Source organism: Saccostrea cucullata, unplaced genomic scaffold, assembly GCF_032062105.1.
Source record: "Saccostrea cucullata isolate Sc308-1 unplaced genomic scaffold, CSIRO_AGI_Scuc_v1 ctg3496, whole genome shotgun sequence".
NCBI lineage: Eukaryota > Metazoa > Mollusca > Bivalvia > Ostreida > Ostreidae > Saccostrea > Saccostrea cuccullata.
Window position 1 is genome coordinate 22661 of NW_026925778.1, and position 12523 is coordinate 35183.

Genomic DNA, 12523 nt, shown 5'->3' on the forward strand with positions numbered 1-12523 from the left:
TGTTCACAGATATCCTTGTAATTGTTTTGTATTCTCAGTCTCAAAGTTCGTCACTATAACTTTTAAATTTTCCTCACCTACAACTTGCGAACTTCCATGTTTGTCTAAAGCGAAAGTGAAAACGAGGCAGCTCGTGCGAGTCATTATTCGCTTTCAGCGGTCGTTATTAAAAAATAAATACTTCGTATTGACCAATCAGATTATCGAATTTCACAAAGTTATATAATATACACATATATTCGTATTATATATAATATATATTTGTAAATAAAATTCTTTCTGAAAGGATTTAAATCTCTAGATCCTTCAATAAGACGCATTGATTTCAAAGGGTGGATCAAATGATGTTTCCCAAATAGATATCATAATGGCCATTTTCTTTCAGAATTTTAATATTAAAAAACACAACGTAGTAAATATATTTGTTTTATTAAAAATCCTCAAAGAGCAACAACTACTGGTGAGCAAATGAATACTACTACAGCAAATGAATGAAATCGTTCGTAGACTTTGCAACATTTTATATATTGTTATTTTATGAACTATAAAACAAACAAAAAAATTAATTATTTAAAAATCTAAATTGTAAAGCTAAGCGAGATTGATGAAAACGGAAAAAAGCAGATGAATAAAAAAAAAAGAAGGCACAAAGTTCTAAACTGTCACAAACATTTTTTTATCACATCTGTTTAAATATATTTTTTGTCAACACTGTCCGCAATGTTTCTTTAAAATGTCTTTCTTTTATATTTTGGTCAAATTTAGTTCGTCATAATCCTGTTCTTTCTCTTTTACTTGCAGTTCCTCATATTTGCATCTGAAGAAAGATTTTTTTAATCATGACAAAAACTAAACAATTTTTAGTCCTATCATGTTTTGAAAATATTGTGCGTGAAATGTATAAATATTGTATTGACTTATACAAGCAATGATATCAAAACTATCTCTACATTTCCTTTATGGATGCCTTTTTGAATGTATTATACATGTGTATTTAAATTTATTTGAAAGGAAATTCTTTTTGCATACCATTATGAGATGTGAGGCTTGAATTATTTCCTCATTAATTTAAAGTGTTACTTACGATTCGTACTCAGTTTTTCCTGTCGATGCTTCTTTTGCATTTTCGTATTTCAAAACTTCATTTTCGTAAAAACCTTGTCTTTCAAAACCAACATCGATCGCTTTTTTATTATCGTTTTTTCTGGAGCATAAAAATTTGCAATATTGAAAACTAATCACTAAGATAACATTATGTAAATATACCTTTATGTTTGGAAAGAGTAACATATCATGAGTGTTAACAAATGGTTGTAATGTAAACATAATTGTAAACAACCTAAAATCTGTTTAAAATGTCACAATAATTAAATTTTACGAAAAATTAAAAAAGTCAACAAGAAGCATCTATTGAGACAGTTTCTCTACTCTTATATAAATATATATTATACTGGAGGAAAAAAAATCTCTTGACAAATAATGCACCCTTAATTTGGTCTACGATTTGTTGAAATTAAATCAAATCCCAAAGTTAATATTCAATCTCTTTCTTACGTGTTAATTCAAAAGTTCTAAATATACATGTATACGTGCATACAGCAACTATAAAGAAATACATGGAACTGACCATAATTTGATTTTGTGAAAACTTTTTTTTAACTCAACAAGGTGTTCATTATGTACTCCACACGTTATTCTTTCCTTTAAATTAAAATTTTAACAATGTTCATGGAAGTTATGTATCAATTTAACATTGGGCATACTAAACTATCGAGTGATATATCTGTTGTACTGTGTCTTGAAACAAATACCTTTGAGTAAGGAGAAAATATTTCAAACAGATATCATATGGCAGTAATAATTATCAATGAGATAATATAGCTGTCGTTTTAATTTTGAAAACATTGAAGGTATTAACAAAATACAAACCCTCTCTCCTTTGAAAGTGCTGTGGATAAAAGAGAAAAAATACCCATTTGATAGTTACTTTAACAAATTAATTTACAAAATAAAATTTTACTGGAATTGTTAATTTTTTTTCTCAAATGTTCTCATAAACAGAAAACTGTCAAACAACATTGAATTAGAAGATCTACTCTACTTAAAGTTCGTAGAACAATCCAAATTCCTTACAGTTGTTTATTTTCTTCCCTTTTCTCTGTATTTCTTCAGTTTCCTTATTTTTTCTAAAATCATGAATTATTATATATATATGTTATTTTGTCCCCATCATTTTACAATCAAACAAAAATCAATTCTTCATTTTTAAGTCAAAACTGAATAAGCTTTATCCCTTCCATGCATGAAATTTTATTCCGAAATTACTTACTGTTTTATCTTGATTATAAAACCTAAAAAAAAAATATCCACTTTTAGAATCATACCCATTAATTTTTAAAATGTTGTTAATGAACACAACTATGGTTATTGGGAACAAGAGGCCCAGGGGCCACAGCGCTCACCTGAGCACATCAGCTAGGAAAAAGCACATATCAGATCAGAACTGAAAGTTGTCTGAGGAGTGGGGGCTTGAATTTAACCCCCCCCCCCAGGTGTTCATCATTTGAACAAACTAGAATCTACACTACCTGAGGATGATTCCATATAAATATCACTAATTATAGCTTTGAAATACTTGTAAAGAAGATTTAAAAGGTTTCCCTATATATCCTTATGTAAAACTTGGGTAGGCCATTTTGACCCCACCCTAGCCCCGGGGGTCATGATTTGAACAAAATTGAATCTATACAACCTGAAAGTGATTCCACATAAGTTTTATCTTTCCTGGCCCAGTGGTTCTTGAGAAGAAGATATTAAAAGATTTTTCCTATATATTCCTATGTAAAACTTTGATCGGCCATTTTGGCCCCACCCTAGCCCCGGGGGTCATGATTTGAACAAACTTGAATTTACACTACCTGAGGATGATTCCACATGAGTTTCATCTTTCCTGGCCCAGTGGTTCTTGAGAAGAAGATTTTAAAAGATTTTTCCTATATATTCCTATGTAAAATTTGGGTTGGCCATTTTTGCCCCACCCTAGCCCCGGGGGTCATGATTTGAGCAAATTAGAATATACACTACCTGAGGATGATTCCACATGAGTTTCATCTTTCCTAGCCCAGTGGTTCTTGAGAAGAAGATTTTTAAAGATTGTTCCCATATATTCCTATGTAAAATTTGGGTCGGCCATTTTGGCCCCACTCTAGCCCCGGGGGTCATGATTTGAACAAACTTGAATCTACACTACCTGAAGATGATTCCACATGAGTTTTATTTTTCCTGGCCTAGTGGTTCCTGAGGAGAAGATTTTTTTAAAATGCCATTAATTTTTCTCTAATTCATAATTATCTCCCCTTTGAAAAGGGCATGATCCTTCATTTGAACAAACTTGAATCCCCTTCACCCAAGGATACTGTGTGCCAAGTTTGGTTGAAATTGGCCCAGTGGTTCTGGAGAAGAAGAGGAAAATGTGAAAAGTTTACGACAACAACGACGACAAAAACGACGACAACGACAGATGACCGACAAATTTTGATCATAAAAGCTCACTTGAGCCTTCGGCTCAGGTTAGCTAAAAATCATTTAAAATGTAAAAATCTGTATGAACTAATAAATATGAAACACTACCAAATAATGTAGTTTCCTCTCTCCTATATGTCGTAATCACAAACAGAACAACTAATGCCAGTAGGATACATAGCAACACTGAGAAGGCAGCCAAGGCTGTTACAGTACTGGTTATATGGTTTTCAGTTGAGGTCAGTGACAATACTGTGGTACCAGCAGTAACAGTTCTCTGGTTCTCAGTAGCAATTGGATTTTTTTCTTTAAAGAAAAATTGATTTTGATTATGATTACTATTATATAGTTATAATACCACCATAAAAATGATGTATACTTTTAGTGAAATATACGGTAATCGTCCTACATTTAGATGTTTATTTCATTTAATGCCTTTCGCGGAATGCATCTCCCTCTAACTTAAGTAAACTGCTAAATGATTGTTTGTTGTTTAACTTCAATCTAAAAATGTTTTCACTCATATGAAGACGCCACCACTTGCCAGTGGAAAGCTACAAATTTTGAGTATACAGTACTCGGCACTGTGGTCCATTGAGCAGTGAGAGATTTTTTCGTTTCAGCATCTACTACAACATGGAGCTTGGTTTATACGATCTCATCCGAAGGACATGTCTCCACGTCCTATAGTGAGATTCGAACACCGCGATGTAAGGATCAACTCCTTACTCCACGCCTCTAGTGCAGACGCTTTATCACTGTGATCCTCGGGCGACATGTCTTTTTTAAACATATATTCATATAATTTAAAGCACATGGCACGGGCATGGGAAAATAGAAAGGCAATAACAAAAAAAAAAAACACTTTGAATACTGAATGCTCATTTGATATTGAAAGTCTTCAAATAAGTTGCATAAAAAAATTATACATAAAATGAATAACCCAGGGCAATTCATGCAGGCGCAACATATATGAGGTAGAGTACTTTTTATTTAGTAATATGCTATTATTTAGTAACTAAAAATTTATAAAATGCAAACTTAGTAGAGAGAAAAAATGAAAGCCCCCCCCCCCATTGAATAACATCACATCTTTGTGTAAATCAGAGCATGAACACAGTCGTAAAATCTGCAAATTCAATCAGACAAAAAGTTGGGTATTTTCATGATTTTCTCAAATATTTATATCCTCTTCATGTACCCAGGTGACAATGATTTGAAAAGAAAATATCTACCTGTACAACATAATGGAATGCCTGCCTGCATGTAAATATTATATGAAATATAACTTTTGCATTTTAAATTTTCACATTTTACTGATGCTGTGATTAATTCAGCACATTTCCGTTTTTTCTAGATACAGTCTCATGTAGAAACTATAACAAAGGATACCTTTTGAAATTGTTCAGTCTACAGTAAATTTCACCCTCGATTGACCAGGATTTCATCTATTTTAAAAAATATATTTACAGTGCACGGCACGGCAAAATAGATTGTTTTGCAAAAATTGGTATTTTATAAACTGTATGAATAATAATCTTTTACAAGCATTTAGATAAAAAAAAAATGCTTATATATTTTAAAAATATACCTTCTTTCTTCGATATTGTCACATTAACGAAACTCAGCCCAGTTCCACATGCGTTCAAGGAAGATTTAGAAACTTCACAACGGAAATGGACTGCTCTGTCGTATTGTGTCATATGGTAGATTATCCTGCTGAATTTTACCGATTCTACAGAATCGTTTCCAAAAGCTTTTATTTCCTCTTCTTGAAGAACTATTCTGTTCCAGATGACTTGGTCATTCTTTCTGACACACCAGTTCAATACCTAATAATAAACAGAAGTCTCTGTGGAGAATGTACATGAAGCTCTACTGGTTTATACTTAATAAAACAAAAGGAAGAGAAAAGTAGCAAGTGGACTTGAAATCTTTGTAACAGCAATAAACAACATCATTAAAGTACTCTCTTTTCATGGAGAGATTGTCATCAGACTAAAACTGTAAACGGAGAAGCCTTTTAGAAGACTTTTCTACAGAAAATTCTATTTTTACTTACTGTGGCAACACTATTTATTGAAATCAAAATCGATATTACAGAATGATGAATCTTATTGTAGGCTACTTATGTGCCAAAATGTACTAAAACCATACCAAAAAGTAAGGAGTTTTAAAACTATTATATATTATAATGTATTTTACAGTAATTTCTGTTTTCCGAAACCTTGGTGGCAACTGAGCATTGTTCATCAAAATCAAAATCCAATCAATAGAATTATGTATCTTAGTGTAGTCTACTTCAGTTCAAAGTTATATTGAAATCAGACCATATATGTAGGAAGGAGAGTATCTTGAATAAATTGTATACAGACAGATATTTATGGACGACCTTACTATTGCATAAGCTCTTCTGGTCTCTGACTAATAGAGCTATAAATCAACGGCTAGGAAATATGCAATGCAATTTTCTAAAAGAATCACTCTTGTATATTTTAATTATATTAATTCATCTCAATTATTAGAATTGGATTAAGAATGTACCTTTTCAAAAGCAAAATACTTTTAACATAATATAAGGAGAAAACATAAAAGATATAAAAATTACCGCCAATTTTGGTGCAGAGAATGTAGATGCCATACAAAGTAGTTGAATTGTTTTACCACTTCCTTGCATGGTGAAATTATGTGAATTAATGATGCCATCTTTGTCGTATATTATTATTGGTGATAATCTCCATTCATTGCCTGCTTTACAAAATGATTCGCATTTCAAACTATATATGATTGTTAAAGATACTCAAGGTAAAATTAAGAGAAATTTATTAACTAAATTGAGCCTAAAAATTACAAAATATAAAATTCGACAAAATTCACAATATTATCTTTAAGATTATTACAATTTGGAATTTTTCTATGTTTAAAACTATGTATGCTGTAAATAAAATTCAAAACCTTTGGTTTCGATGCTTGTGTTTATCAAAATTTTCGGAGTATTACTATATTCCCGACATTCAGTATCGTAAATAGAGCTTTTCATATCACACATGATTTCCAGATCTGTGTCATTTTGTGTAATGTGATAAAATATTAAAGAAAATTGAGTGCATCCATCTTGGCCGCTAGGTACTAAAGTCATAATGGGAGAATCTTGTAGGCTGATGGGCTTGAATGTCCCAGATTCTTTCTTGCACCATCTGACACCCTTTATAAACGATATTCATTATAATATTATATTTCCATTTCTATTTGGTTTCTCTGTGAAATCTTTTTATAGCTATGTGAGTTAATTTTTAAATGATCCAGAGACCAAATTGTAACTTTCGTTAAGAGAAAGATCAGGAGCTAAGAAGGCCTAATATGCATGGAAATCTCGTGCGTTTCTTTAAATGTGTTTTACTTTAGCTACAGAACTGAAGCTCTCCAAAAACAATATATTGACAGACCGGAAAGCTACAGTGCCACCCATAAAAAAATATTGTATATTTATTAGATCCTGTCATCTTTGCTTAAACGCAGTAGTAACTTGATTAAGATTATAAAAAAAATATTCATTTCAAATATGAGATACTATACACAGTCCACAGGAATAAAAAATATGGTGAACACAGTCAATCAAGGATTCTTACCTATTTTAGATTGTGAATTAGCAATTAAATATTGATATTATATACATGTTTTCTTTTCTGGGCTATTCATTAATTTACACCAGTATGAGACTATTCTGGAATAAATAAGCCAAGGCAGATAATAGGAATTAATCGTGCTGTTTCACCATAAGACATATAATCCGACTTAACTCAATATGAGTTAAGTCCCGTTATGGAGACAAATAGAGATAAAAGGTTCAGGGGAGATAACTCTCACTCAAGTGCACTGACTTCATTTAGCCACATCCATTACGCATGTGCATTTGCTCTTCTTTTCCATCTTCCGTCATCCATTGAAGCTCAGCATCGAGTTTAGTCTTAACAATATTCATCTTCATCTGGTGTTCCTTTGACCGTCCAACGTCGGAAATATGAACATAATCAGGGCAAATAGATCCTGGACTAAGCGCCCATCCATATTACCCGATGTGAGAATATTATCATAGCATATCTAAAGTATCAACATCCCCAACGACGATATTAACCACGTGTGCAGCAACCATCGCAGTAGATGAACTCTTGTTTGCGAACATAACCTCAGTGTATTAATACATTGGTGAAATCGAAACCAACTTTTCGTTGTTATTAAAACCAACGTTTACAAATGGTGCCCACATACATTGGACATTACCAATATGCAGTGATCAGGTGCCTGTTGGATCCGCCACGACATAGATCGGTGTCACATATCATCGGGTTCGGACTGCAAAATATTCCATCCATCATGGCTTCCCTGTAAACATGTGTCGGCATTGACATCACTTCGATCATCAGCACCATTGTTTGTGCCTCCATGTTTTACACTGGTTGAGAAATAATTTTGAAGAAAGAGTCACAGATCAGGGAGTGTGAGAGTTGAGGGTAAGCTATGACTGATTGAGAAGGGAACCATCCATATATCAGGTTCATATACCATAGATTTGGTAAGATTTGTGTTTAGTGAAGTTTGTGTATATTGTGATGTCAAAAATACCTGGACGGTAGATTTCCCGCTAACTTTGCATATACACTGAAGTTAATGTAAGTTATATATGGTATAAAAATGAAAAGTTTCGCTATATTGTAGTTTTCACACAATAAAACTATAGTCGGCCCCCTTAAATCAGCCTAAAATTGTAGGCCACACAACAGATTTAACATAAAATAGATAAACGAATAAATAAATTTCAAGGATTCCTTAGCGTGTTAGAAACTACCTAAACACTAACAAACTTGTCAGGAAATAGAAATTTCAATTAATTCAGGTTAAAATTGAAGGCCCAACCACTAATTTAACATTTCTTGTTCTAGTTAAAAATTCCACAAGCCAAGTTGAAGTTCAAGTTCAATTTATTCACTCAAACCGTATAAATGGTACATGAGATTCAGCAATATATGTACAATATATACAAATTTAAAAATAATATACAAGATACACGTGATATGGCGGAAATACATTCGTATGAAGTAACAAAAATAATTATGCCAAAACATATTCATCCCAGAGCACATTTGTAAAGAGTTAAAATTGGTTTGGCCAATTATTGTCAATTTCAAAAAGCCCACCTTTCAAATGCAGTATTGCTCAATGCCGTGGCATATGTCATTCAATTTTCATTAAACAGTAAAGTTTTATCAGGAAGTGTGGCATATAGCTGAAGATTTCACAATGAAGCTTTAGCCCATAATTTAAAAAATATGTTAATAATATAATAATAAATAAATAGACAATTAAACATATAATTAAAAAAAAAAATAATAAAAAAAAAATAAATAAATAAATATAAATAAATAAATAGACAGACAAATAAATATAATTAAGTTAATTGATTGATAAAAAAAATGCAAAAGCATAATTATACATAATTAAGCATAATTCCACATTTTGTCAAACCAAGAAACATCTTCATTATTTAAAATACTTCACAGCTACTTGTCAATTAGACCCAACATTCCACGTTCAGCTTTTTGCTTAATTTGGCGAGAAGCCTTCTCGTCATTCCATTACTTAAATGCTACAGAAATTTATTTCATTTCTTGGCTTTGACACTAAATCATTTAAGGGTAATACATTAGAATTGGGGGTGCTACACACTTGAATTTATCAGGCTTGTCTGAAGATTATATAAAGATTAAAGGGAGATGGAAGTCCATGCTGATGCATTTCAGACTTACATTCAATTTTAGTCAGTTAGACACTTGACAACACCTTTTTCCTGTTTTTTAATTTATATTAAGTTTACAGGCACTTAATCATGGTATGGTTTATTGGAAGTCCATGCATTTCAGACTTACATTCAATTTTAGTCAGTCTGACACTTGACAACACTTTTTACTGTTTTTAAAGTTATCTTAAGATTGCAGGCACTTCTGTCATGGTATGGATTATTGGATCATCTTAAATAGTATTATGCAAAAAACCACACATTCATCAATTTAGATAATGCGAATTGGACTTGGAACAATACAACATCCATATCAGATGGTTTGGTCAACAAGGAATGACCTGGAAAAAGGTCCAACCATTCAAATATTCAAAATCTAGCGTCCTAATACAACAACCCTCATGTCATAATGATTCATTGTGGTTAATAGTTTTGGTTCCATGTCCCTTTGCCATCTACAAAAGTTTATGAAATTGACTGTCTTGTTTTCAATTATGTTTAATACCAAGGTTAAAATTTATTGGGTCACAAATACTGCCAAGAAATTATTTCAGGCCCATGTCGCCACACAAGGCTTGCATTAGGATAAATAGCTCATTATACTGGATCATTACCACAAGGGGTGGGGGTATATTCACTACCCCAATATTCAACAGGGCTCATCAAAATTGTATCCAGAGGGTGTTCACCTTTCCCATATAGCACATCCTACCATTATCCTCTATACCATTCAGTGTGACATAATCAAAATAATTTGTAAAATTTGCAGTGCTACCTACCATTTCCACTTAGTTATTGATCATTACATATATTATTGATCTTTGCAACTATTGATCTATTGAACCATTGAACAGTTATTGATCATTACATATATTATTGATCTTTGCAACTATTGTTCTATTGAACTATTGAACAGTTATTGATCATTACATATATTATTGATCTTTGCAACTATTGATCTATTGAAAAGTTATCGATCATTACATATATTATTGATCTTCATATAAAATTTCCCTAGTTCTACGGTATACTGCATATATATTAAGCAGTAATTAATTTTGCATAACTATAATTAATAGCAGTTTTGTCATGGCATGGGCAAAATTGCCGCATGTGGCGGATGTCTTCACATGCCACGCTTTATTAGCTCCCATGTGAAGACATATGGCCGAATTTTGCTAGAAGCTCGCTGCTGATCCTGTTATCTTCCAGGGCCAGTGGCCAATAATTGAGCTTCCGTCATTGTGCCATTGCTATTGATTCTACGTCATATACTATTGATAAAGTCGACGTAGACCATTGTCTTTGTAATACATTGCTACCTGCTCATTGCAATTCATTTATCATTGAATATCATTGTATATCATTGAAAGTCATTGCATATTATTGCATAACATTGCATATCAATGCATATCATTGAATATCATTGTACCCATTGTGTATTAATTATTCAATATACACCTTTGTGTACATCATTGAATTGATACTTTATGTACATCATTGTAGAGATGCCTTGTGTACATCATTGTATACATTTTATTGATGATTGATTTGACTATTGATTGTATTGATGATTGATTTTGACTATTGATTGTATTGATGATTGATTATGACTATTGACTGTATTGATGATTGATTTGACTATTCATCAATAAAGTCATGACAAAAACTGCCAATCATTCTTTATCTATTTTGTCGACATAATTCGGGGTACTACTTTTCAAGTACAAAATATGTTTCAAAACTCTTAGAGATGAGTACGTTCAAAAATATCTAGGTTTTCAAAACTTCAGATTCCACAGCCATAGAGTAACACTGGTGAAACCATTTTATCGAACAAATCAAGTTAAAGCTGACATGAATTCTTAAAAACGCAACATTTTCATCTATGTACGACTTGTTTCATACCAACTATAGCCGTATTCCGCCATATTTCTTTCAGATACATTGTCTCTTTGTAACGTCGATATATACCCCAATGCGGTCGTTACACTTGAATGATTTTTTGGCTTGGGTATCGACTTGTGCACATCTCCGATGGTAAAGAACATGAGAACACATTAGGTGATCAAGACATTTCAAAACCACAACAAACAACATAATAATCATATTTCTGAATAATTATTGATTTGAATCAAAAGGAAAAAATGCAAGTTTGGAAGAGAAATTTAGACGCATGTGTACGTATTTTACAGTGCGCAAATTTATGCAGAATAAACTTGAAATAAAAAGCAGTAAAATCTGCAAACATATTTTGAAATTATATCATTTGAATGGAACAAAACAACCTACGTCTTTGATTTGCAGGTCCTAAAGATGCAATTGATGCATATTGAGAAAACGCCTCGAACGCTGTAAACATACCCATACCTGGAAATAAGGTTACTGCATCGGTTCGAAGATATGCTCAAGTCAAGTGATATACACCTTTATTCCCATTTATTGAAATATGCAACACAAAAAAGAAATAAACTCCATAAAAGCTCAATAGTAAACACACTGTCATTACTCCGTACAGTCGATACACTTAGTCCGTGCTGATCACATTTTGGTCAGGGAAAATATCACAAGTGGAAAGAGAAGTTATTTGGTATTTGCGCGGCTGAAAAGGGAGGGGGGGGTTAAAGTATTATAACTGCTGTTCATAAGCTATAATTGTGAATTGTCTATCTACATGTAGTTCTAATATACATTCTATACAAATTCATGTGTATAGTCTGCAGTTGGTTTGCATGGGAAAATTCATTTGTCAATTATAACTGATTGTTTTAGTACTAATCTCCAATCTAAACCAAGTAATTTTTATGTGTACATCTATACGTTCTTTAACACACACACACACGGAGAAAAGCCATCCCCTGTTCAGATTCACATTTAGGCATTTGATTTTTTTAGGCGCGGGGGGGGGGGGCACGCAAAAATAATTGACATGACCGTTATTTAAATATTCTTGGAACACAGACATTTCTGCCGAATTCAATTTTGAATTTTTTTTAATGGGTCACTCCGACCACAAAGTATGTGCATTTTGAGGAATGTAACTGTATTATGTTGTTACAGAGAGTCTTTCGAGATTTCAGTACTCCTGCTTGATAGTCTAGCTATTTTTTTGTATAAAAATAATTTCTTCAGAAGTATTTGAGAGATAATTTTAAGAGCTAGGGTAGGGATACTTGACACTGGTTGAATACGGATAATTTTTATTTA

The 12523-nt window shown here is 32.3% G+C and overlaps 1 protein-coding gene across 2 annotated transcripts; it reads right to left on the reverse strand.

Moving 5' to 3' along the window:
• Positions 1–443: 443 nt before the first annotated feature.
• LOC134269799 (uncharacterized) lies at positions 444–6743 on the reverse strand. 2 transcript variants are annotated; one of them, XM_062752007.1, is made up of 9 exons: positions 6478–6743; positions 6131–6270; positions 5114–5354; positions 3631–3828; positions 2330–2351; positions 2134–2186; positions 1930–1948; positions 1085–1204; positions 444–817 (listed from the first exon to the last, which is right to left on the reverse strand). In XM_062752007.1, the coding sequence occupies exons 1-9, from the start codon at positions 6659–6661 to the stop codon at positions 745–747; spliced, it is 1050 nt and encodes a 349-aa protein (XP_062607991.1). In that variant the 5' UTR covers positions 6662–6743; the 3' UTR covers positions 444–744. The 2 variants fall into 2 exon arrangements, with proteins under 2 accessions (XP_062607991.1, XP_062607990.1); XM_062752006.1 differs by having other exon boundaries at positions 6131–6273.
• Between the last annotated feature and the right edge of the window lie 5780 nt (positions 6744–12523).